The 27901-nt window shown below is 40.3% G+C and overlaps 2 protein-coding genes across 6 annotated transcripts in view; one reads left to right on the top strand and one right to left on the bottom strand.

Moving 5' to 3' along the window:
- Positions 1 to 27901, bottom strand: part of CDH8 (cadherin 8) — a 352129-nt gene that overhangs the window by 142751 nt on the left and 181477 nt on the right. The window lies entirely within an intron of this gene.
- LOC135575370 (spidroin-1-like) lies at positions 1299 to 27444 on the top strand. Of its 2 annotated transcripts, XM_065029277.1 has the most exons (3): positions 1299 to 1751; positions 7067 to 7320; positions 24987 to 27444. In XM_065029277.1, exons 1-3 carry the CDS (start codon positions 1378 to 1380, stop codon positions 24995 to 24997), a joined length of 639 nt encoding a protein of 212 aa, XP_064885349.1. In that variant the 5' UTR covers positions 1299 to 1377; the 3' UTR covers positions 24998 to 27444. The 2 variants fall into 2 exon arrangements, with proteins under 2 accessions (XP_064885349.1, XP_064885348.1); XM_065029276.1 differs by lacking the exon at positions 24987 to 27444 and having other exon boundaries at positions 7067 to 14011.

Here is a 27901-nt window from a genome sequence, read left to right as displayed (position 1 = left end):
AGTTATGGCTAAAGATTCATGCCCATCTCAGCTATTAAGAGGAAGAACAATATTTCTGGGATGCTCTCCTCTCTAAAAGTGGAGAATGAAGCTATCATACCATTCCTATATATCTAGGGGGTGCAAAGCTTTGGGGGGAAGGAAGGTGGTGATAAATCAGGGGGATTTCCCCCCCTCATGGTTCTTTGAGCCTCCTCCTCCCTCATTTACATATCTGGCTGGTGGGTGATTTTTATTCTCAGCACGAAAACGGCAATCTATTTCAATGCATGAATGCAGCCCTGCATCTATTCAACAGCCTAGAGATTTATTGTATTAAATAAAAAAACAAGGAGAAGAAACCAGTTCTCCAGCCTTGGTAGCAATCTTCTGGGATTTAAAGTCCTCCTGATCCTTTAAAGGCGTGGGGGGGGAAAAGGAGGGGGGTGTGGGGGGGAAACAAAACAACATCCAAAACCCAACCCAAACACAAAATCACCACCCCAAACAAATACCACCCCCCCCAAAAAAAAAAAAAAAAAAAAATTAAAAAAAAAATAAATATATATATATATATATAAAGGAGGAGAAATAGCCACACCACTACCACTCCTCTTCCCAAGGGAATTAAAAAAATCCTAACTAGCATCCCATGACATTTCCATCATCAGAAATGTAAAAACATCTGACTTAATGAGGCGTTACAGTCCAGCCTAATACTGTACCTATTAACGAGGAAGGCACTCGCACAGCGCACCTTGCGAGAACACAGACGCTAAGTCAAAAAGAAATCTGCAGAGAGACAGCCCTCTGCCACCGAGACGTACATAATATCAGTAAAATGAATACTCACTCTCAAGGACCGAGGAAACCGCTTGCCGACAGCCACTTCACGCACGGATTGAAAGGGTGAGGTAAAAAACATTAGCCAGTCCCTGGGAACAGGCAGGATTCTCCAGATTTTCTTTTCATGCTTTTTGAGGCTGCTGCTGCTGGAGGAGATGCTGGCTACTTAGCTTCTCCGGTTTCTGTGCCTGCATGCTAAAGTGCAGTTATTAATTTCTCCCTTTGCACAAGCCAGTGGCAGCAGCACGTCTCCAGGAAAGCAGGGATATTCCAAATAAATCCACTAATTCCGGGTCTGAGCGCTCCAACGTGCCTGCCTGCCAAATGTAACTGTGAAGTGATGTGGAAAAGTGAGCTAGGAGCCTCCCCTGACAGCTCTTATTGGGCTGATCTCGGAGGCAGGTCTAGCGCTTGGAAATTCATGTAAGCAGTTTTGGGTGGTGGTTTTTCCCCCTCCCTCTCCTTCGCACTCCCCCAGCCCGCCTTTAACCCGGTGAGCACACAACTTTTCCACAAACCGAGGAGCCACTCGTTCCCCAGGAGCCGCGGCAGATGCCCGCACCGCCAGCTCCGACCCGGGGCATTCCCCTCTGGCCGGGCGGGGAGGGCGCGGGGGCGGGCGCCGAGGCGGCACCCGGCGAGGGAGGGGGAGGCTGGGCCACCGGGGAGGCGCCCGCCGGGGCGGCGGAGCCGGGACGTGATGGGAGCGCCGGGAGGGATGGACAGGCGGCGGTGAAGCGCCGCAGGGCAGAGGGCGCAGGAGGCGGCGGGGGAAGAAGGAGCCCCCGTCCTCCGAGGCGATGCCCGCCACGAACGGGAGGCCGGGGCCGCCGGGAGACGGGCAGCGGCCGCGCTGCGGACACCGCGGGTCGGGATGCGGGATGCGGCGCGGAGAGGGCGGCGGGAGGAGGCAGGAGCCCGGAGGGGTAAGGAGCCGGCGGGAGACGCGAGACGCAGCTGTTCCTCTCCCCTCTCCGTGACGGACACTCCGAGGACGGGGTGGGCATCCTTAAAAACCCTTTCCCAAACAAACCCCAAAGAAGTGGAGGTATTTAAATTTTCTCCTGTACTGTTTTAAAGCCAAGGGTGGCGATCAAATTATAAGACAGGAGCCTGAACCAGCCTGAACGCAGAACAGAGCCAAGACCTCCACACAGCAAGAGATCACTGAAGGGCACAACTGTGGTACAGTAAGTTATTGACTGTCACCCAGTTCCCAAATCCTCTTTGTGAGTGACAGTGCTGGTGTCCTGCACAGCCCCAGCTTGTGAAGTGCTGGAAAGAGGCAAATGGACCCTAAATATTGAATATCCTGAGCTGCCTTTGACTGTAAAGAGCTGAAGATCGCTCATCCCTTCTGAGGGCTCAGCACAGGTCCAGCAGTGAAGTGTCCCTGGGGAGAGCAGGGGAAGATAATGGTCAGCGCTATGCAAGAGCTCAAACCCACCCCTTTGCCCACCTTATCAACTGAGTTTATGACTTCTTTTTTTATGCTGCATGTATTACCTATTAGCAGATTAAATATTCCATTTAATAACTACATACATCATAGCTCTAAATGGTACCACCACCTGTATTTTTTTGCCCAAGTGAAATGTTCACCAATAGAGAAGGGGTCAGTATCATGCCAGGAGCACAAGGTAGAGCCGTGCTCAGGTACAGACTGGGACTCTTAAAATGGAGGACTGATTCAACACTTAAGTAGAACTATTGTGGAAGCTTAAGTGCACTCAGTTCCATCCTCTTTCTCCAGCTTTCCTTGGCCAGTATTATGCTGTGTTTCAGGATTGTGTGATTCTGTATTATTAAAGTTAGTTCATTGCTCAATTTTATTTTTAAATAGCTGGTCATCTTCAACTCACTCACAATCTGAAAACCTTTTAAGTTTCAGCAAAAATTAAGATAACAGTATTGTTGAAGATCTAAGATTATGGAAACTAGACCCTAGTATTCCACTATATGATAACAATATAATATAATTTAGTTTCATGATTGTCAATTTAATTTTTCATGCTGATATTAAGTGTACATGCATGCAAGACAGTCAACAAGAGAGACTAACCTGCATTTGGAGCTCTTATGTGCTTCACTTTAACTAAATGCAAGTTATTCTGAAAAGTCTCAAATCCATCAGAATGTAGCAAAGTGTACCCAGAATTTGACATTTTTCAAGGGTAATGAAGAAACATCTAACTATTTCTTTACATCCCTCAGCCCAAATGTTTCCTTCCCAAGCTGGGATGATTCCTTGAAAAAGGATGGCTATAAAATACACAGCACTTACTTGAAGCAAGCAGAGAGCCTTGAGAGAAATACAGAACACTCTGCAGTGCAATAGATAACACCAGAAATGTGTCTGCCCTTTACGTGGGCTTCCACAGAGGCAAAGGGCATTTTTCTCCCTCATCCTTCCACCAACTGACCACCACAGTGAGAATAAAGATGCTGTCACAAGGAAGCATGAGGATGTTTGTCATTAATTACCAGGAATACAGACAGGCTAGTCTTCAAACTTCTTTTAAGGTTTTAGAAAGAGAAGTTGCAAACCTTGTTTTCATTTCTAATAAAAATACCTGATGGAAGCAAACAAGAATAAAAAATTCTCACTTGTAAGAATGGGTTAGATCTACTGTGTCTGTGCTTTAAACAGGTAGCACAGTTGTGTGGGGGAAGAAAGCTAATGGCTGAGGCTGTACCCTCCAAGTTTAGTTTGATTTCAACCTTTGACTTCTGACATTTGTTCTATGTGACCTTTCTTGTAGTTGTAAATTACTGGAGCAAACGCTCTTTCATCTGCAAGTAGCTGGAGGTGAGGGTGGTGTCTTGTTAAAATGGATTATGCCATCCATGGGTTCCCCTGCTGGAAAACATTTCAGATGATGGACTAAGTCTGGACAGGAGGTGTATGGATTCGTATTTAACTTAAAAATAATCTTGGAATAGCAAAGAAATACTTACAACTTTCCACATCCTATCCAAAGTAAACGATACACCCATAGTGCTGATGTGTGTGCTGGCTTAAAATTGTTTCCTCTTAAATAAATATTACAAAAAAGCTAGTTCCTCTGTTTCCTAAATGGTCATTTCACTTTTTTAAGCAAAAAGCAGCTCTGACTCCAATTGAAATGAGATCAAGATTGTTGGTTTAATAAGTGGCAAAAAAAAAATCTGCAAAATGTGACTGAGTGCATCGTGGATGAATCTGGAACTCCATTTTTAATAAATATTTTTATCAGGAAAAAAAATACAAAGAAGCTTCACAAAATGCACTGGTTTGGGGTGGAGGGGGCTGGGTTTGATTTTTTTGTGTGTGTGTCTTCTTTTCCCTCATTGATTCTGACCAATAAAGGGGAGGGAAATTACCTTCTACTTGGAAGAGGACCTGGAGATGTTCTTCCATGTTACTTTGCTTTTATGAGTAAGGAGGATTAAAACCCTTATGTGACTTCTCATTCATATGCAGACAGGAAATATCTGTCTATCATCTAAAAATGTGTGGCATAATGGAACGCAAGCATCTTTTCAACTTCCTATATTTTTGTGAAAATAGTTGATTATCACATAATTCTTTGTTCCTCAGCGTTGCAAAGCAGTGCAATAAACTGTTTTCTGAAGGCAGAATTTAGACCTTACTGCTTAAAAATATACAATAGAAGTGACTTGAAATAAGCTCTGAAGGGGCAACTCAATTACAACAGAGCCTTAGACGGGCTGCTGCTGATGTAAATGTTCAGCGTCATCTCATTTAAATAACAATGCAGAAGCCAGGAACTTGAAAGGGGCGGGGAGGAGAGAGAAAGGAAGAATGCCTGGAAAACAAACCACTGTGCTCATTCCCCATGCTCAGATTTCATTCCATCACCTCACCTAGCAATGAGATATTTCCCTCAAAATATCAGCGGCTGGTTTCAGTTTTTAATACAAAATATAGGGCCTGATCCTAAATCTCCTGAGGTTAATGAGTCCAGTATGAACTACTTGATTAAGATAAATGACTTGATCGCAAGCAACTTTTGCTTACAGGGATCACCGCTAGCATGTCGCTTCAAAGTAATATTAATAATATCAAAATATTAACTGATCTGAAAGTTACTAAAGCAAGTTTACAGAATAGCAGTTACCATTATTCTATTAAACCTTTAAGTAAATTCATTGCTGTTTTCTCAAACAATATCCAAACACTCTACCCAGTTTGTATCTTTTACTCAAGTTATGTGAGGGATTATTCCTAAATTGAACTTGCTTTGAAAAGTCAGAATTCACATTCCATAAACTAAGGAGAAATAACTCCACAATGTTTCTGAATAAAATATGTGCTTTTATCAGTTCACTGTGCCAGTAAAGAGACATAATTACTTTTAGAACTTAACTCAGCTAAGTTCTCGCCTTCTTGTCACCATCTTGCAACCTTTAAAACCTGCTTTTATACAGTTATCACAAGTTGGTTATCATGAAAAATAATGATCCCCTGTGTTGGGAAAGTCACCAAAGATATCTGTAATTTGAAAAAGTTCCATTGGATAATGCTTACAACTGATACTAAAGATTAAAAAAGGTGAAATGATACAAATGGCCCGTGAGATAATGGTATATGGTTTGGGGTAGGGGTTTTGTTTGTTTGGTTTTGTGGGTTTTTTGTTGTTGTTGTTGTTGTGTTTGTTTGTTTTGGGGGTTTTTGTACTGACAAAATGTCATGGTTTCATTTTAAGAGAAAAAGCTAGAAATGCTGAGAACTTACGATAGGAATTTGCAAAGGAATGCCAGGTCTTTATAGAGATCTAAAATGGTTCGAGTTCAATATCTAACACCGAAACAGAAAGCTTCAAAAACCCCACTGAAGAACAGACAGACTATGGAGCAGAGACATCCATAAGTGACAAAAATGATTCTCAATCATCTTAAAGTACTTGTTTTGCAGTCTGGTCTCCCATCAGACATGCAATCAAAGTCCACTCCCTTGTTACTTAATACATGAGAAGAAATAAATGCATTGATTTTGACTAAGTTACTTTAACCTTGATTGGATAAATTCTTCTAACCATGCTAATTCCACTTTCAGCCCATGGACTGTCAAACAGAAACAAAGGTTTAACCCAACAGCAGCACTGGGGCTTTTGGGCCCTTAGGAAGTGCTTTTCTCATCCCCAAATTACTCCATTTAGTAAAATAAAACATAACTAGTTCTGAGGCCAATTCAAATATAAAAAACCCAACTACTAATTTGCGCACCATATGCGCCAGTGATACCATGGAATGCATAAAAATAACACCACATTATCAAGTTTCATTATTCCTTGGGTACTGTTTGCAATTTTGATTAGTTGCTGTCAGGTTGACTATCAGAAAAACAAATGTTTGCTTTGTACATTGAACACTAAAATAAAGACAAAAGAAAATTATATCAAGCGAGGCAATCAACCGTTTTTTGTACATTAATACTCTGGATACAATTTGGAAAGTTAATCTTTTGCTTTTAGTTTTCAACATGCCTGGTGAATAGAGATGACTGGATCTGTTTCGGTAGCTGTGCAGATCGTTTTTGCTCTACCTCAAGTGCCCTCTAGCGTGCAGTAACTAAGCAGGTTCATTTATTTATTTTCCTCCTTTTTGCTAACAGCCACTCTTCTAAATCCCAAAGTAACATGTAACACTGCTTTTCTTCTCTGAGGAAGGAGAAATTCAGTGTTCACTGCGTTGTGTGGATATAAATGAATTATCTCCTCTATGTCGAATCAAATCACCCCCTTTGCTGTCAAGTTTTTATTCTCAGAAGTAGTAGTTAAAATAAAGCCCAATAATTCTTCCAGACGTTGTGCAAATGTTGTTGGGATACACTTTTCAGTATTAGCAAAATCAAAACAGTTCTATCTGCAAAAGGAAATTAACATACTCATCAGCAAAATACAACCCCAGAACAACAACAAACCCCCCAACTATGCATCTAGAGTTTTGGTGTTTCTTTTTTCAAATATATTTCTCTTAAAGTGTTGGACACCACTGATAATCCTGGTTTTGAAAGGTATTTTTAGCTCTTCTAGGCAAACACAAATACCTTGTAAAAACACACACTAATTTGTGAAAAATGGAAGCACTCTTATAGAATATATCCCATTCAGCAAATGAATAAGGCCACGAAAGAAGTACTTTTTGTCACTAGTTTAAAAAAATAAGTAATCCTACACAGATATAAATTAAAAAATTACTGGGGCACACATGTAACAAGTTCTGCGTGTTCTCATAGGTCCGCAACAGCAGGATTGATCTGTCATTCCGTTACACTGATGGGCCTGATCAAAACCCTGACACGGCTTGGCTGGCAAGTTGCGCCTCGTCTGTCAGCGCTGGAGGTTGTGTGCAGGGCTGCTGGCTGCACGAGGCAGCGCACACACAGCCAGCGCCTTCCGCTGCTGAACCTCACACCAGCAGGACAGACGATGGCTGCCCAACAACAACTACAGAAGAAAGGGAGGATGGGAAGAGAGAAGACATTGGGAGGTAAGAGCCTGAAGAGGTAAAATAACCAGGTGCAGCTCCAAGAACAAAGAATGAAAAAAATTTCAGTAAATCACAGAATTGACTGGGTTGGAAAAGACCTCAGAGATCATCCAGTCCAAGCCTTGGTCCAACTCCAGTCCATTGACTAGATCATGGCACTAGGTGCCATGTCCAATCTCAGTTTAAAAACCTCCATGGCCGGTGAGTCCAGCACCTCCCTGGGCAGCCATTCCAATGCCTGACCACTCTCTCTGCAAATAATTGCTTTCTCATCTCCAGCCTAAATTTCCCCTGGCAGAGTTGAAGCCCATGGCCCCTTGTCCTATTGCTGCCTGCCTGGGAGAAGAGACCAATCCCCACCTGGCTAGAACTGCCCTTCAGGTGGTTCTAGAGAGTGCTGAGCTCAGCTCTAAGCCTCCACTTCTCCAGACTAAACAAGCCCAGCTCCCTCAGCCTCTCCCCATAGGGCTTGTGTTCCAGTCCCCTCACCAGTCGTGTTGCTCTTCTCTGGACCCGCTCCAGCACTTCAATCTCTTTCGTGAGCTGAGGGGCCCAGAACTGAACACAATACTCCAGGTGTGGCCTCCCCAGTGCAGAGTACAGGGGAAGGATCACTGCCCTTGGCCTGCTGACCACACTGTATACCTGCAAGAAGTAGCTGTTTAACTTATTTAATCGTATTTCTAAGGGCCCCCCCTTTATTTGAAAAGCAGATTTAACACTTGAGGTACCCACCTGATTTTCTCCGCTGCACAAATGAGTTAATTTTGGGGGAGCCATTGAAGACTCTTCCCATTCCTCATTCCATTGTGGCTTAACTTCAGAGCCAAGCATTCACTTTCAAGCAAGATTTACCACAAAATTCCATTACAATAGCAGGCTTGAGCCTACTCCAAATAAAACAGATTTTTAATGGACTTCTAAGTGAGAGCTGATGCAAGAGGGATGGGTGGATCCCAGAAGAGATGAAATGCCTGCAAATACTAGGCATACGCTACAAGGTGAGAGAATTGCATGTTTTAAAGGTTGTAAAAACAGTAGCACCGCCTATGACTGGCAAGAGCCATCATCCCTGCCTCTGAGCTCGGGCTGTGGTTGTAGGGTTGTGGTTTCTAAGTGAGGTGCTAAGAGAAGCCAACTGGATTATTTCCTGGTTGCTCGCTTAGACTCTTCCCTGCTTAGCATGTTGGGTCTTCTGAATGATATTTTTTGTAACTTAACTATTCCTCATGCATTCCATCAAGAATACAGTTTTCTAACTCAGTTTTGGCGTGCATGAGGCTAACAGAACAGAAAGCTAATCATCACAGTACACCAATCCACAGTTTTCTAACACTTAACGGCCTATTTTAATCTGTCTCAATAGCCACACTGCACCCAGGCAACATGACTACAGTAATGCAACAACTAGATTGATTCCAGAACAAAGCCAGAAAAAACACTCATACTTCAGAGCAAGTACAGAACTAATGTACATGTTTGTAGGGCCCAGAAGGTCTTGGTGGTGACTGGGGAAAATAAACTGTGTTCCTTACCAACAGATTTGATTAAACTTATCAAGACTGCTCTCAACCATCATCGTTACAATGCAGTGATATGGGTGAACTGCTACTGCAGCAGTAGTAAAATATATAATACCTGCTGGTATAACATAATGAAATGAATAAAGCCATTCAGTGGCGAGGATGTGCCCTTGCCATAAAATGGATAACTTAAAAACTGACAGCATTCTGTTACCTCTACTCTGAGCAAGAAGTCTCTTAAGTTCAGATCAGCTCTTTATGAAGGTGCCTTCCTTAACTGAAGCAGAACTAGCATGTCTTGAGTCCATGTGAAGGTGACAATGACAGCAAATAAACTAAAGGTAGCTGTGTTCACTTAACAGAAGTGAAAGGAAGAGTAGCACAAGCCTCAGGTTTCAGTATATACCACCTGAAGAAACTCCTAGAAGGCAGTTTCACATACCCATAAGCCAAACCTAATAGCAACAGAAGCTAAAATTTGGCTGCTAGTCCAAATCATATTTGTTTCGCCATTCTGAACACAGTGACGGATTAGGAGTCCATGCTTATTTCAAAGTACTTTGCTCTAGAGATTCCTGTTCTGTGTCTTTATTTAAGAAGGCGAATCAACATCTTGCCCATAAAGTAGCTTTCTTCAGCAACTGCTGACATCATCGTTTGGCAGATGAATCTTAAAAAGAAAAGGTAAAGCTGTGGTGAAATAAAACATCCATTTCCCCTAAAAAATATTTTCTAGTGCATATGTAACAAATATCGCTAGTGAAGGAGAATATAAAAAATTTAAATCCCCAGGACTTCAATGCTAAAGTACTTTTTTCAGTAGCTAAAAAAAGCAGATTTAAGAGCTTTGGTAGGTGGTGTTTATTGATAAATTGTAGTAAATCTAGTGTAGAGGTATCTGAGACTGACTTGCTGGAAATAATGTCACCCCCACAGTAAACAACATGAAAATTATGTGGCTAATAGTTCTGTTATTTGTTGCTCCTCAGCTTCTTTGCGAGCCCTTTGAAGTACGGAGACAGCAGTAAAAGGCATCGCTCTGAGTTGAGTCATTTAAGCCAATTGTGGCATAACTGGAGGAACAGTAGGGCCTGATTCACTACTGTGCTCATTCCCCTAACTCCAGCTTAACACTGGAGTAACACTGTGGTAAAAGACAACCCATATTTTTATTTAAATTAAAAATCTGTAATATTCAAATATTTATAAGAATATATAACAAATAATTGTGGCAAACATTGCATAATAAACATGTAAGGGAAATTAACCTTGTAAATTTTTAAGCTGAAGAATAAGGACCATTACATTAATAAGACTTAATTATATCATTAAATATTTAAAATTATGTTCTCTAATAAATGTTTTTATTTAACATATTTCTTTTTTATCTATTACTTTAGTAAAATGCCTTTAAGATACGAACCAAAACCCAGCAGAGCTCTTCTTTGTTTGATAGCCATGCAATTACAGAAAGAGTGAGAAGGGAGCCACATGTTACCTCCTCAACTCAAGGTCAGGAGCTGTATTTCCACAAGCCTCAACTTCTTGCCTGGATGGGCTGCTGAGGGGCTGCGTCTTTACTACACATTTTTCTTCTATTATCCTTTTATTTTTCCAAGACTAGCTTGGCTCTATCAGTGCTAATGAACTAAGTTAAGCTAGCACAAATTAAGCTTGTCGCCATATGTGTTTCTAGCATTGCATTTAACATATAACCCTATTAAAAAGGGTATAGAGGGCAGTATGTTCAAAGATCAGCTTCTACCCTGCACTGATGAGTCCTCCCCTTGTTATCGCTGACAGAACACAGGTGTAAAAGCAACTGTTAGAAATTATCAGGAGATCTTCAGGGAAGTCGTCACCTTGCAAACAGGAGAAAGGGTCTGTTTGCTTGCAAAGGACTGGAGGGTACAATGACCTAACTCCTGTGTCAGTGTCACAAATGCTTTGCCTTAGATTAATTTGTATCAGCTTATACTTTCTAGACTTCTACTATTATTTTACAAAGAGAAATCCAATGAAAAGTCACAGCAAAAACCTTTGAATCAAACTAAATGCTGGGCAACAGTTCAACCCACAACAAGGTTATAGTCCGACCAAGAACAAAACTTCTCCAGCACCTCTCCAAAACTTTTAATGTCTCCCTATAATTATGGTACTTTGAAGTAATATTTGTGTTTGTTCTTGCCTGGGCTGTAGACAAAAGCCCCAGACCCAGTTAGCCTGCATGGCTCAGCCTTCCACTGGAATACTCTGCATCACATGTACTTGCAGAAACACCGATTAAAATCAAATGGCAAACACTATCAAATCAAATCTAACTCATCAGCATTTCAGATTTATCAGAAGCTACAATTTAATGATGCTTTAGTGGAAATTCTCTTCATGTACAAGCACACAATACAAAGCCTTATATGTTTAGCTATTGTGCTTTTTCCAGTTAAGTCATTCCTTCAGTTTACCACAGTAATACTTTTTCTGATTTAATTCCTGCAAATTCTCATTTATTTTTGTAATATACTTTTTACTTGTCTCCTATAGACTGTGTGTTCTCTCGCTATGATTGTCTTACAACTATCCCTCACCATTTCCCACTCGTCTATCCGTCATCGCCCATACTGTAATTACAGAAATGTTATTTGCCTTCAGACAGCTGCACAGGGTTGCTGGCAGCAGCGCTACCATTACACAGTGCAAATACTGTGCAGAATATTAAAGAATAGTATGAATCAAATCTTAGTGAAAGAGTATTCTTGAGAGTTATCGAAAAGATTGAACTAAGTCTGGTTTGCTTGTTTATACATTGGACAACTCATCTAAAACTAGGTAATGTTTATTTATTTGGCAGCTAAGAACGCGTTGGAGATAGTCTTCTAATTAATATGCATGATGCTGAAAACATAAACAGGGATAACCACATATTCCATTAAGTATAGCTGCCAGTCACATTGCTACAGTATTCTTCTCAGTGCACAAATAAAACAACGCTACAAAGAAAACAAGCACTGAGCTTTCAGTTCAGCACCTGCCTAATAAACAACCTCCTGGAAATAAGGTATGACATTATTTGGAATAGTTACTGAAAAAAAACCAAGTTTGCCAGCAGCGTCTGTCCTACCACTTCATTTCACTAAGGCTCAAGAGGCAGCAGAAATAACAATAGTTGAAACTCACTTGTTATGTTTTACTTTACTTCGAAGTTTCCACAAATGAGGGATCTGTTTTCAACTGACAAGGCTCAGAAGAGCAAAAAGTGATACTGTGCTTACAAATAAAAAGCTTAATCTGTAGAACATATACAGAATGAAATATATAACATGGGTCAAATATATCACCATTGAAACACAAGGTAAAGCAGTAGGCATGTATATCAAGCAGCACAATTAAGTGAATGTCAAAAACTCCCTGAAAACTGCTTATCAGCTGTGTCACCACTAAAATTTCACTGGGGTGCACGTCTCAGTGATATCCAGTAGCACATATAGTCTAAAAGGGTCCGCTGCCATATCTTCCTTCTATGTTGGTTAGGTTGACAAAGAAAATGTGAAGATGCTGCCAGCAGAGACAGGAATGCTAGAACCACCAAACCAAAGATGCTTTCCCATGGTAATTCTGCTTTTCCTTCTCACTTCAGCGTAAGCTGATGCTTCTCAGCAATGTGGCCCAAATGCTCTTCCCTCCCAAGTGCTGGCCCCCTCACCAGTACACGTGTGTGCATACAGGGGTAAACGTGCACACGAGCTTATGCCATAGACATTCATGAACGCTCAGTACATTGCAAGATCTCCTCTGAAAAGCCAGTGCCTGCTGTCATTGAGACTAAGACAGGATTTATCATTTGCTTTATAGTTCAAGCCCAGATGTGTTTGGAAGCCTGTATGGTTTTCACCAAAGCTCTGTTAAAGTGTCTTCAGACAGACTTTTAGTCTCCACACCACAGTTCACTGAACACCCTTACCCTGAGTTGCCTCATGTATAATTTAAATATCTAATGCAAAGTAAACCTAATGTTAACAATACGTATTTTTGAAGACTGACAGTATAATGCTTTACTTCCTAAAGGAATAACTGGAGTGATCCATAGGCAAATATCAACTCCAGTAACACTATCTAACCAGATATAAATTGTGCTCATCCCTGAGAAATCTTAGAGTGCATGCTTCCCTTCCTCCTTTTCAACTAGGCAAAGTGTGATTTACTGTGTGGTTTTCTTTCGGATAGAGTATTAAAAGCTGCAATGCACTCTACTCTATATTGGTATTAACGATACCTTTGAAACTGTGATGTCTTTGATGTGTATTGTGTGCTGCTGACTGATGGCTCTTTCCAGCCTAGAAAGGTGCTTTGTCTTAGCAGGTTTGTGTGGACTGACAGCACAGGCCACAGCAATATTTTGAAGTTGAGGGTTTTAAACTAATATGAAGTATTTTATCATTAAAATTGAGATAGTAATACCATCTAAAGTCACCGTAACCTTTTTTGTACATGCAGGAAATTATTAGATATTATCCTATCTTGCTTCTGGATATTCTTTATTGCTATTCATTCTCAGAGTCCATAGATGAGAACTCATAAGCAAGAGCAGGGACAGCAGAACCATCCTCTTTGTGCACATTCTCTTGTGTACTGGCTTGCAAGGGCCCCCAAATTCTTTTATAAATGCTCAGAAGCAGCAATTCCAGTAATTGTGTGACTAATATCTTCATTATCAGGAAGCAGGGGAATTATTTATCAAATGAAAAAATAATAACTTAGGAGATGAACTTGTTGCACAACATTTTAACCTGTGTAATAATAACCTGCTGTCTATAGTAAACATATACTAAATAATAAACAACTTGCAAACTGATTTTGCATTTTCTTGTCTATTTCTTTTACCACACTAATAATACTTAAAATAATTGTCCAGGAGACTCACGTTCTACTACAAGATTTTAATTACAATGTTTGAAGTGTGAGCAGTGGTTAAGAGCACAAAAGGTTGGAGACAGAAGAAAACATTTGACCGGGGTAAGAAATCAGGTGGTTATTAAGAACTGAAAGCAGAGAACAATTCCATTAGTGACTGGTGCAATGTCTAGTAGAGAGCAGTCTACTCTGCAGAACCATTTCTGCACTAGTATTGCACATCAAGCATCTTGGCAGCCTGGGAGAGGAGGACTCTGGACCTGTTGGCTGAGTTCTTGGGAGCAGCCTCTTGAGGTCAAATTGAGAAACACCAGCAGGGAAACAATCAGTGCTGCTGCCCCCACGGAACCTGTTCTATGAACAGACAACTTTATTCTCCAGGCTTGTCAATATGTCACCAAGGAAAGAAAAATAGAAAGGAAAATTAAAAGGTTATGATGTTATTGTCTCCAAAAATAGGATTTCAGTCTTCCTGGAAGAGTGCTGTGCTTAGATGTTTTCACTAAGGCTCTGCAGTCTGCTGGCACCTCCCTGCTGTCACCAGGACTGAGCCTCCTTTTGGTACTTCTAGAGGTCACAGAACATGGGGAGGTGAAAGGATCCCTCTACTGAAATGACCACAACAAAACGTCTCCCAGACTTATGCGAAGTAGAAAGAATGTTTTTACATTTCTCTTCGCTGCTGTTAACAATAAACAGTAGTGCCTTCTGTTATTCGGCATTGGCTTAAGTCTCTCCAAGACCCAAGGTTAGTTCCTAAAAAAGGAATGACTGAGCTAGTCATTCAGGTTACATGGTTTCTTATCTTTCCATGCAAAGAATCACAGATTGCAAGAGCAGAAAAGAACTGTGGAAAACAATCTAAGGAAAAGAAAAACAACCAGTAAGTCTCAAATATTACCTGAATGAAGAGAAATTAGTGAATGCCACTATCCGCCCTACTTTGAAAGACATAGTTCAATGGCATCAATATAAAATGGAAGAAAATCCTCTTGTATGAAAGCAAAGTAGGAGACTAATTCAGTTCTCAGGGCAAAGCAGAGGATAGTAATGTCAAGTGTGACCCTGAAAGGTGCAGAATGCCACATGGTAGTCTACGAGCACCGAGTGCTCAGCGCTTCTGAGGGTCAAGCCTTTGGCACTCTGACATTTGAGATTCAGTCTCTCTATAGATTAGGATTGATCTCCCCTGCCTCTGGATAAGAAAAATAAACAAACTGTAACCTTGAAACTGTCATCCCAACCTGGAGTCCAGCCAGAAAAGCAGACAGAGAATCCCCTTGAGAAGCAGAACAGCAGCCCCAGAGGTCACTATTGATGCATCCGATAGAAACAGTGGATTTTGATATAGCAAGGACTTACAAAATTGTATTCAAAATTTAAAAGTGTAATCATATTTACACCCTTCCCCCTCCCCCCCCCCCCGCAATGCAGAATTGCGTCAGTCTCCATTTAGCAGATACTCAAAGGATATCTTAATATCTGTTTGCATTTGAAAATACACACATACATGTTTGAAAGCAATGCAGTTTCAGAAGACAATATTGTCACTTCAAGGCAACGGGGACAGAGGTTTGCTACCTTCTTTGTTGCTTTTGCGAACAGGAGTTGCCAGCAGCTTCGAAGCTGTACAGGGGAAACAAGCCACGTTCAAGCTCGAAATGTCACTGGTTAGCTCTCCAAAAGGGCTAACAAATGGTCAAGCTTTTATGATCTATTTCAAAACAAATGAGTTCGGCTTTTGGTGAGGCAATATTCGGAGTTCAAATGAATGAAGAACCCAGGCGTGTTGTAGGTGCTGCCTCCTCAAAAGCCTAAAAGCTCTACTTCAGATTCACTGAAACTGAGGAAAGCAAAGACCACAGACTATTTCAAATGCTCATGCTTAAGCACAGCTAATGGTAATGTGTCCAGTGTATTTTATTTCCTTACTTCTAATGGAGCAGCACCCAGCAGACAGACATGAAGCAAATGTGCAGCTGTACAGGAAAGATGAACCTTCAAGTCCCAGTGGTTAAGCCAATCTGCAATTCCAGGCATTTTAGCTTCAGGAATTTGACTGCTCCATCAGTGACTATGTTCGTTTATACAGTACACCTACCAGGAATGCATTTTATTATCTAATATTAATCACTTTTGATGGTCACAGGTGTTCCTACTTCAAAAATATTTTAGCAAATGCCCCTAACTGTGTGACATCTGGATACTGTCATCACACTAACAAGAGGTAACTCTTGCCACCAGGCTCCGCTCTGGCAGGTGTGTTTTTACTGCCACTGTTCATTTCCTTCCCTGTTAAAATGCAAAACTTCAGCTTTTACTTAAAAATAGACATAACCTGTTCTTTTCTACACCATGAAGTTAGTCAGATCCTCATATGTTATTAGTCCAACCATAAAAAAGTAGTAAGAAAAAAGCTTTACTTGCTAGGATACAGTCAGATTCTCAAGTAATATAAATTGAAGGACATGGAACTATTATGATTGACACTTTGTTACGTATCCTTAGCATACTTTCCATATTGTTAAAAGCATGTTTAATAAGGAAAACTCAGGAAGGAAACAAAGTTTTCTGTAAAACTGTAGAGAGAACAAGCTGCTTTGAGGTAAGGCAGAGTCAAGCTTAAAGTATTTTTTGCAGTAAACATTAAAAAAAACACACACACAAAAAGAATCTTTGACAACTCTTTGTTTCTGGAGCCCTATATGTAGTTAAGTAAAATAAACAAATTGTGAAGTCCCAGAGAATATCAGTTTCATTCAGCTGCTCAGGCCCTGCAAAGGGCCTGTGGGGATGCGCCCTGGGGACCTCATGTCTTCCTTTGGACAGCAAGGTCTCTTTTTATGACAGGACTAATTGGTCCTGTGCCAGTCTCGTTGTGATTTCATTAGGGATTTCATCTCCACGATAATCTAACAGTGATCCCTGACCTCCCAGCACCTCAGCTGGCTGCAGAACACGAGGGACCCGGGGAGGGGACTCAGCCCCCAGCCAGGAAACACAACGCTTGCTGGGCTTCAGTGAGTTCCCTCAAAAACTGTGTGCTTTTGCAGGATTGCCTGTTGCCAGAAAGCTTTTTCCTGATGAAATCAGAGCTTTGGGGGATGAGAATATGATGGAAGGTACAAAACCCACTTTTTCAGGAGGGTTTTTACCAACTTGTATGTTTTAATTATCCCTTGCAAAAGAAAACAGTACAAACAAAACCTAAAGAACAATGCCAGAAATACACTAAGCTATACAATATGTATCCACATTAAATGACTGACCCATTGATAACATGTTCTACGTTTTACTGCTAGCCAGCAAAGACAAAAGGATCACCAAGTCTGATTTATGCACAAGGCACCAGAGAGATCTTGGCAATCCGGGTGAAGAGCAGGAGTGTTATGAAGTCAGAAGAAGATTGTAGAACGATGTTTAACTAAATGAAATACTACAGTTTGTATCTTATTAAAGATGGCCATAAAATTGCATCGACATTTTTGAAAGCATGAATATCAAAGATTCAACAAAATACCACATGTCTAGGAAAATTCCAATGCTATATAATAATATCAATCTATATCAGATGAGACAACTTATACTGACAGGGATGTAAATTCTATTCTCTTATTTGAGGAGTTTTCTGTATATTAAATTATGTAAAGCATTTTACGCTTATGCGAAATTCTGTAGGAAATTAAAACCTATTATTATCAGTTGCCTAACAACATCAATGTTATAAATTAAAGACTTTGATTAACGGTCAGCATGTGTCTCAGCCACATTTAAACTTTTTAAAACTAATCAATTTATGGCAGAACATCTGTCAACTTCACAACTTTTGACCCAGGCTTACATTATGTGCCATCAGCCTCCTTTTGTTCATTTCATACCTATCAATTTTGTTCATCAAAACCTAGGGCTGTTTAAAACGTGGAAGAAGTCTGGCATGTTGTGGGGGTCATTTACAGAAATCAAGAACAAGATTTAACATTAATATATATTAAAAAGTGACTAGAAATTATTCATCACAAATCCAGATAAGTTTAAGGCTTTTTAAACTCCCTTGTATAATACAAAGCATTTTCTCAGTGAGGGACAGAAAAATTCACGTGGCAAAAATATAATTACAAAATGGAAATCCAGCTTAGTTGAAGCTATGTAGTATATTAATGTTATTCTCATCACAGCAGGATATTGGTAAATAAGAGTTACATCTATGAATATTAATTTTTAAAAGCAAAACCTAGTACCTCTACTCCAAACGCAAACTAATTCCTATGTCTTTCTGAGTTACAGTAAAATTTACTGCAGAACTATAGCACCACCATGCAGGGGATGAGCCTTGCTGTTAGAGACAGTGAAGAAGAGAGCAGTCATTGCATTAACTGAAAATAAATGCCAGCACTATAGGAAGTTGTTTTCGTTATTTGGGAACAACTGGAAAAGATATTTGGAACACAAGTGTCTCACTGCAGTGAGGGCTGTCACTCTCTATCAGAAGGTGAAGCCCATTGAGCATTCAGTACATTCATGTCAACACTTGATCTCTTTTAGAACAAATCCATACTTTGGAGCAAGGGGCAGGGTGTGTTCACTTTTTATAGCATTTGTGTCTTTTACATTCCAATTCAGATGTATCCGTGTTACCTGTAATTGCATAGCTCAAATGTAAACCTGTCCTATCCTTTAGCACAGTATTTGCTATTGTCCATGCCAGAATTACCCCGTTTTATGATCCAGTTGGCTCAAGACTGGAGCCAGAACAGAAACCAATATACAAAAAGAATGCATCAGAGTACAGGCTTCACTGTGTGGAATGATAGGGTAGACTAGCCAAGAGATTCCTAATTATTAGGGTTTAGTGCTGTGCTGTCTTCTGCCACCACTGATTTATCACAGCTATTTTTGCAGAACCATTTGCAGAGGTTTTATTCCATGACTAAAATGCAACAACACCAACAACAATCCACCTATTCATTCCTTGTGCGTAACCTGCACCAGCTTTACTGCACTCTTCTTTTGCATCATCATCACAAAGGCGACCTCTATAACATCAAAAAGAATGCCTTGTAAAGGCACCATCAAATAGGTTAAAAGACTTCACTGTGTGAAACACACCCACGAAGTTGCAAACCACATGTTGATAGCAGGGCCAGCGGCAACACCAAACAAGTCGCCTGCCCTAGTGCTCAGGCACCGGTTACCCAGTTGCTCGCTGAATTGCAAAGCACAACTGAACGTTAATTCCCAAGTGTCAGCATAGTGTTTTGTAGATTTCAGATATGGGTCTTCTCTGTAGAGACCTATTACTCAAATACTGCGCGAGCAATACGTAACTGGGTTTTACAGACCCTCATGCCATCTGCACTGCTTGGCCCTGGTCTCCTCACTCCTCAGCATGATCCACATGCAGTGCCATATTCCTGGGCACGTCAACATTGACTATACCTCACTCACTCCGGTCGGGGACCGACAGCCAGCACTGTGGCAAAAAAACACACACACACAGCAACAAAACAAACACAAAAACCGCCACATAAACCCCCAAACAAACAAGAAACAAACCAGCCAACTCCCACAAAACAAACACACCACAAATAGCTGGGGTGCAGCACTTTGAACAGTGCCACAGCCCAACCTATTGACACTTACGCCTTGGCTGCTTAAATAAAATAAAATGCGTCTCACTTCCCAGGTTTGCATTAGAAATTTAGCTCAAACATTATCCTTATCCAAAAAGTATCTGTTTTGCAGCTAAGCAGGGAATTAGCAAACAGTCCTTGCAATACCACTATTACCCGAGTGCTGCCAAAGAGAGCCCAGGCCTTGCCAGAGACTCACAAACACACTTGCAACTCAAAGGTGACACACAGCATTTTAGCCAGTCGCAGGCAGCACCAACCTTGCAATTGCTATGGTGTCGCTGTAATTAATTTAACTTACATTTGTGCTGAAGCAGGACAAACATGCATTTTGGAATGAAACTGCACTTCCACAGTACCAGCTGTTCTGACCCTGAGGGGCATGGAGATCATCCCGTCCCCTCGAGGGTGGGAGCCTGCAAAGCTGTCACTGCCTGCAAGCCAAGGACATGCCCGCTGAGACCTGTTTGCCATCCAGGAGCCCCTGATGTCTTGCTAAGTGGGTTGTGCAAAGTTAGAACAGCTCGATCAGTAGTGCTGCTGCTGTTTGGTGCTTTTTTACAAGTGAGCACCATATTTGCTGTGTTGGACAGATATATCTCCCATTTTCCTTGGCATCGGAGCTTGTCTACAAACACAAGGCTAAATTCAGATAAAGCTGTAAAGGCTTCTGTAATCCTGCTAATGTTAACATCAATAGCTTTGTCATTAACATCACTGTTAATGAAATCAGCACACCTAAATAACTTTTACTGAAAATACATTTCCTCAGTCACACTCGATGCAGTGATTCAGACCTGATAATCCACGCATATAGAGTGTGCCCTACATCCTGTTTACACATAACACCTCAGTTTCACAGACCAGTTCAGATTACAGGAACTTATTGCCCCACATAATAGAAGAAAAAAAATGATAAAGCTCTTTAAAGAGGCGGCATAATGAGATTCTAGGAACATATTTTCTGCTCCTTCCCTTGACTTCGCTTCTATTTTCCTCTTTCTTGATATAGAACAACTCCAACACTGACTCTCTAAAGCTCAGAAGACGAAATTCAGAACTGATGTGTGGAAGTAACCTATCTTTAAATAGCTATTGTAGTTAGTTTTGTCTTCTTAACCAAGTATGAGTTAATTACTACTAAAGTAAATACGCTTTGGAGTGGGTTCTGCCAAGTTCGGTACTGATGGAGTTCTTTTAAACAAAGATAAAGAATGTTTCACATTGCTGGAAAGAGTGTTGCACCTTCAGTCTTCCTAAAGAATGCAAAGAACATGTAAATCCCATTATAAATAATGAGGAAAGCCAACAACAATAAAACCACCCTGAAATATTTAAATAAAAGTTATAAAAAACATATGGAAAGTATCTGTAGATTATTTTCTTGGATATTATTTTGCTGTGTTTAAAAAAATACCATAATTTCAATAATATAGTAAATCACATTAAAATAAAGCAATTTTCCTCAAAGAGCAGATATTGTTGGAATGTTCCTTAAATGGTGGATGTGTGGGGATAGAGAGAGAAAAAGAACTAAACCACCATGAATGCTCACCATCTCCTCCACATTTGATATACTAAAGCTTAAGGAGTCACAAACATGAGAAATTACTATTTCCTTGCAAAAACTATGGAGTTTTATTCTGAATTCACTACTCTTCATAAATGTTCTCTGATCTGGGCTACATAATACGTACAATTCACCTCCTTCAACATGAACAACACAGAAAGTGGAAGAAAAATGAATAATAAAACTATAGCGATGTTTTTCATCTTGTTTTGTAACAGTAACATGCATTAGCAAGAAATAATCCTGCAGTCTGCTATACGGGATCTCTTTTATCTATTTTTGTTTAGGTTTTGTTGAAATCAACACCTTCTTTCAGGGTAGGAATTTCTGTTTCATTTGTTTGCTCATTAATAACAAGTGCATAATCCAAAAAGGCTTGATGTACAGATGAAGTTGTCAAGAGTAATATGAATTCTAACAGAGTAGTTTCTGAAATGTGATAATTACTATTTATTTTATAGGCTTACACATGACATCCCATTATTAAAGTAACTCCCACTTCAGCTTTTACTATTAACCACACATTTCAATCTCTTCTCGAGCCCAAGCAAGACTGTATTTTTCTGCACAGCAACAACAAAAAGCCAACACTCAGTGCTTACTTTGCCAGGAGTTATTCTCAAAGCTATTTCCACATTTTAAAAGGCGCCTCATTTGAAAATACCGATGGCATCTATTAGCGATTGAAATTGTCCTTTAGAATAGGCTGGATAAATCAAAGTGTAGGGAAAACCAGTAGGACCTTCAGAAGCATTAGGAGCTAGTCCAGCTGAGCTCCCATACAGATCAACCGGGGTTTTAACACCACTTTGAAGGACAATGGCAATCAGACAGGAAGAGCCACATTGCTACTTCATGCAGAATTTGTGCCATTACATTAGGTAATTACGTGGACTCCACAGACCTTCTAAAAATCTGTACCTGGCACAGTTGGGTCAGCCTATGGTTTCATTCAGAAACACAGTAAATAATCTCTTCGTCAGTGCTTCATACAAGCAGATTGCAGTCTGTCAGAGGTCCCTACTCAGTATGTTTTGGCTGCAAATCCTCTTTCCAGCCATTGTTACTACCTCCTTTATTATTTCTTCTTCCATGAACATGAAGTGATGACCTGGCACAATTCTGGTTTAAGCCATTGTTCTTCTGAACAGAGTTGACTGCTGCATGCGGAGGCAATAGAAATGTACCACCATGGACAAGCTGGAAGCACACAGACACCAAACTACTTCAAACCACCAGGAGTAAAGGTCACTCTTTGCTATGTGCACGTGAAGTGACCTGTCACACAGTTCTTTGGCAGGGGAGCAGTGAGCAGAAGGGAGGGACTGAAACCAAGAGACAAAATTGGCAAATTCAGAATACATAAAATGTCAATAGCCACAAGACAAAGAAGAATCTCTCATAGGAAAGAAGGAAGGAGAAGAAATTAAAATCTCATGGACTGACAGAGTAAGAATAATCATTAAAAGGGCCAGTAATAGTTAGTAGCAGAGGCAGAGCAAAAGAGGACATACGGGATTGCGGCCAGAGTTCAAAAAGAACACAAAAGCCAAACCAGTCCAGAGACCACACTTGAGCTTTGTCAAAAGGAAGGGAGATGAGAACAGAGAGTCTTACAGACTTGGAGATCTCAGCTGGCCCGTGAAATAAGTATTCTTTCTCAGTGGTTTTATATGTATTTTTGTTCCATGGATGGTAGATTGTTTGATCATATATGCTTTCAGAGTTGCAGTGCTGTGGCAAAGCACACTGGCAAATAACACTATAAGTTTGGCAGAAAGCACAGGATTTTAGGGATTTTCACTGAACATCTTCAAAAAGCACAGCTGATGGAAAACACTATTGAGATCTGTTAGACATCCTATTAATAAGACAGCACATATACACCACACCACTAAACCTAAGATTTCGACAGGTTGCTTTCTCCTGACAAACACTTGGCTTTTTCATTAAAAGGACACCATCGGTTGTGAGAATCCCACTGTTTTCCCCGCACATGTCAAACAGCACGCACAAACGCACCATCGCACATTGTTGCCATGGTCCTTCACACCTACAGTTTTGATAAACCTCCCAGTATTGGCGTATGTTCAGATTTTCCCATAATGGTGAAGTTCCTGAACAAAAGAGCAGTAATGAATATTGAAAAACCTGTATACTAGGTTAAAAACCATTAAATATCCTGCAACATTTTGCTACAAAAAATGTGGGCACTAACATGTTCAGTTACTGCCAGTAACAGGGGAGATGACCAACGCCGAGCCACTGATGTTTATATGACTCTACTGCACTTCTTTGATTTGCTTCTAGTCTGGTCAATTCTGCTGCTTTCTTCAGTAATTCAAAGTCATACTAGAATTTTTAACAAGGTTAATTTTTGTGAAATAACACTTCTTTGTCTGAATTACTATAATCATATTCAATGCACCCCTTATTGCAGTCTATTGTCCAGATGGCTCTGCTGAAGAAGCAGAAAAGCTAATATAATACAAAAAGATGAAAATTACCAGTCGATGTGATACTGTTTAAGTGACTGAAGACTCCCCCTACTCTCCCCCTGATAAAATGCAGATTCCTCAAAACTAGCACCCATATTCTGTGACACAGAAGAAAGCAGAGATTTGTAAACCCTTAAGAAGCACCTTTGATGTTTAGGTTTTTATATCCCTTTGATCAGAGATTAGCCACTCAAAATGCAGAAAAGGATCACTTACTGATACACAATGAACTTCAAGAACTAATGTAGAAAAAAGTCCCCAAAATATCAGATTTATTGGCCAGCACAGCTAAAATAGAACTCAATTTCCAGCATGAAGAAATAGAACACTAATCTACAGCTTCACCTGAAACACTAAATAGTTTTTTATTTAACTAAAGGGAATATGATAAACAGGTCTCAAGTGAGCACTGACACGTTAAAAATGGTAGCCAATGCAGGACACAGGATACAGAAATGGAATTTAACTTCCTAAAATTCAGTTTAAAGGGAATGTTGGATTGACACTTGGTAATCCTTCTCCTGTGCAAGAGTAAAATTATCTCCATGTACAGAAGTCATTCTATCACAATTATACCGTATAGCTCATATTTAAACATATAATATATCAAGGAATTGTAAAGTCCACTGATTGAAGGCTGGGTTATACTGATTCTTCCAAATTTTTTCTACCCTATTTTGTATGGTTATCCTATGCATTCAGTAAGGATACATATGCATCTCTCAGGAAGGTACTTTATATATCGATTTAGAACTACATCATGAGATACATGAACACAGAGAAAGAACTGAAAACATACATAACGGAAAAAACCCGTCTCTCTTCAGAGGGTCTGACTTTGCCATTTTTGCTACATTTTGTTCTCACGGCAAGAAGGGAGTTAGTTCTATCCCTTCTTTACTTCACAACTATGTTACGTGGCTTACTTTATTACGCTTGGTAAAGCACTTTAATTTCTCAGATGAAAGCTGCTAAAGTAGTGTAAATAATTTCTATTTTTAAAATAATTTCAACCTGAGAGTTATATTTCAAAAATCTCAAAACTCTTAAAACCACCTTGGGAAATATGAAGGATTAAGAGCTGGGATTTACATACACTATCTAAAGGAAAATTTGAGGTTCTGCCTCGATTAGTGCCGAGAGGGTCAAAACCAAGCACAGATTTTGTTTAGTTCAGTAACTGTTGAAATACAGAATCCTTAACCGCACTGATGACAACATCAAGGACAGGGCTTAAAGACTCTTAACCCAGTGACCTCTGAGTTCTCCTGTGACACACCATATCGCTTTTCAATTTTATCCTCATTCTTTTACTGGCATAAAAATAAGTCAGATTAGTTTGAGCAAGACTGAGAAGGAAACAATCTGACAGTTCTAAAATCCAGTTCTCATCTAGCCTGTATCCTCTGTTCAGGTATGAAGAGGAGGTGGGAGCTGAACTGTAAGCCTTTAGCTCTCCAGATCCAGCTCTGGCAAGGAGAATGACATAGATAAGAGAGGCTGCCACTAGCTTTTGTTTTTCCTCCTGTCTTTCCAGATTCACTGTGAACTGCTTCAATACACCAGCAGCTGCAGCCATGTTTCCAGAACACACAGACAACAGTTATTGACGATTATTCGATTGGACAAGTCTACCAGCAAAACAGCCGAGAAGCAAGGGGACTCCAAAACCAAGATCACTTTTCAACTGATATATTTCCTTCCCCAAGTTAATAGAACAGGAAGCAGGCAGTGATGGATCGCCACGGAGCAGTGCAGAACCAGTACGCAAGAGTCCCACCTGATACTCAGGGAAACGTTAAGGAAAATAAATCATTTGACCTTTGCCATGGATGTGTAAAGCAAGTTAACTACAGCTTTTACATTTCACTAATTATGTTATTTTGTCAAGTGGATCTCATCCGGTCTGAACTGAGGGATGTTGCCCCCCACACATCCTCTTGCTAGCTTGATATCCAACTTCATACAGCATGACAAGGGAACAGTTTTATGAACAAGTCTAGTGACTGTGATCTGCCTTCATATGAAATTAGTTTCTTCCCAAATGCCTGTTATTCCAGTTGTTAAATTACTTTAAGTCATGCTCCAAGGCATGTATAGTATACTACAATCAAATGGGAACAACACTTTGCATATCATTAAATGCCAAATTCTTTCTGCCACTCTGGAAGCAGAACTGCAGCCAGAAATGTGCACTTTCTATGCTTCTTTGCAATTCCAATTGCCAAGTGAACACAGGCTGGGGAAGCAGTTCTGCCAAGTGTCAGTGCTGTGTTAATATTGTTATTATTCTCTGGGAGCAAAGTATATAATGCTATTTTCTCCAAAGGCATTATTGATACCAAGGATTAGCATTACAATTTGTATAATTATTGCAGTGCCCACAGGACTTCATGTCATCAAATATTTATACAACTCGGAATAGCTGAGTGCAAATTATTTTAGATGCCTTGCTGGACCTTTGGAAGAGACAAGTGATCAGATCAGTTAGCTAGTTCAAAGGAAACGCATAACACGATGTTGCCACGGGAGGCCTGAGAGATACTTGGGCTCAGGACAACCTTGAAGTCTCTTCACACTACTTTTCTTAATCAAGGGCCTCACTTTGCCTTTTTTCCTTTTTGGGAGGAGGAGGGTGGGTGGGAAGGTGGCATGTGTGGCACTTCACACAACCTGTCCCTCCAGTATCCAGGACAGAGCCAACCACATAGAACAGAATACAAGGGCCTTACAAATGTAAATCACCACTTGCTTTTGTTGAAAGGTTGGATCAGATGATCCTTGAGATCCCTTTCAACCTGGTATTCTATGATCTCTATTGTATCAATATGGAAGTGGGTCCATTAAAAGAAGGGATGATTTTCTGTTTGGGTGTCTTGAAGGTCTCCCAAAATAATGACCATGAGAAGACACTTAAAGCTGACCCAAACAGGAGTGAATGACATCTCCTCTGCCCACCCAAACAGGTGGAAGAACAGTCCAAGAACTCTGGGTCTTCTTTGTACCACCTCACACAGAACTGAGATACAGACACCTCAAGGCCATCCTTGCCCAGTCTGCTTCACTCCTGAAATCCTGCTCTCAACTGCCCCTCTTCCCCTCCTCGATCAAACACTCCTCTGACCCCTTCACTGTGCTTCCTGTCCCACAACTGTTCACCTTCAAGCCCCTGCCAACCCCCAGCTCCCTCTTCAGAAGAAACAACTTCTCTTTCCTTTCTCCTCTACACTGTGTGTATTTCCAAGACACTGGAGAGAAAGAAAATAAAAGCTAAAAAGTTTAAAGCCTTCTCTTACTTCAGGAAATAAAAGACCTCAGAAGAAAGGTGTACAACCAGAGCAGCAGTCTCAAAAGACTGTATTTTTCCAATTCATAACTGTGGCCAAGGCAACAGCTGAAGCCTGAAGGAGTCACAAGAGCAGGGAAAGAAGCTGAGCTGGAAGCATTCTACTCCAGCCTCCTCAGACATCAAATTGATTTGTACTCCCACCCTGGACTACAACTTACTTTGCTTATGCCTTGAGCGTGTTCTGCATAACGCCCGCTTCACTTGTTCTGTACCAGGCAATGGCGTTTCTGAGACTCTACTAGTCCCTAATGATGCGAAATATAATGTGTTACTGCTGCATGCAGTTAAGAAATATGCAAAAGAGAAAATGCTTAACTTGGAAAGAAAATCCTGTTTTAGCATACTATTAGACTAATCATGTGAAAATGTTTATTTGCTATAAAGTCACAGTTATTAAACAAATTGGTCCATTCTGCAGTGCCACAGTACTCTTATATGGTGTTGCAAGATTTCTTTAAAATTATGTTCAAAAAGATACATTCAGCTAATGAAATTAATGAGCTTTAATACTCCCTTGAAGTATGGGTTTTCAGCTCAAATTTGCTCCATTATCACAGCTCTGTAAGCCTTGTAATCCATAATGGTCACTGATCCTACTCAGAACACAGTGAAACATGGCAAAAGTTTAATTGTACATGTACCTACATTTTAAAGCAAATAAGGCAGTCTCCAAGGCTATTAAAATAACAGACGCCTTTTATAATTAAAGGGATAATGTCCAAAGATTAGCTGGAAAGTATTTTAATTAAAGTTAGTAAATTACCGTTGAAGTCATCATTACATGCAAACTCAATGAAAATTAGATGTTTAATTTTGCATCAGTACAGCAACAAGGCTTCTAACATCTGTACCGCATGCAGAACCCCACCTCACATCCCGAAACACCGGATTTGCTACAAGATTTCCTAATTTGCTAAAACCACATTTTATCGTAAGAAAAAGAACCAAGTCTACTACACTGTAACAAGCACTTTCTCCCTGCTGTTCCTAAGTTGAGGACTTCTTAAAATGCCATCCAAGAAGACAAACATCCATATAAAAAGTCATTTTAATGAGTCTATAAAAATAATATAAAAAATTACAGTATTAGCACTAGAAAACAC

This window comes from Columba livia, chromosome 13 (assembly GCF_036013475.1).
Source record: "Columba livia isolate bColLiv1 breed racing homer chromosome 13, bColLiv1.pat.W.v2, whole genome shotgun sequence".
NCBI lineage: Eukaryota > Metazoa > Chordata > Aves > Columbiformes > Columbidae > Columba > Columba livia.
This window is presented reverse-complemented; position numbering and strand designations above follow the sequence as displayed.

Excerpts from the sequence above, each read along its gene's own strand:
- LOC135575370 (XM_065029276.1), top strand. The coding sequence starts at position 1,378 with ATGCCCGCACCGCCAGCTCCGACCCGGGGCATTCCCCTCTGGCCGGGC. Across the intron at positions 1,752-7,066 it reads GGAGGCAGGAGCCCGGAGGG|GTCCGCAACAGCAGGATTGA; the intron begins GTAAGGAGCCGG and ends GTGTTCTCATAG.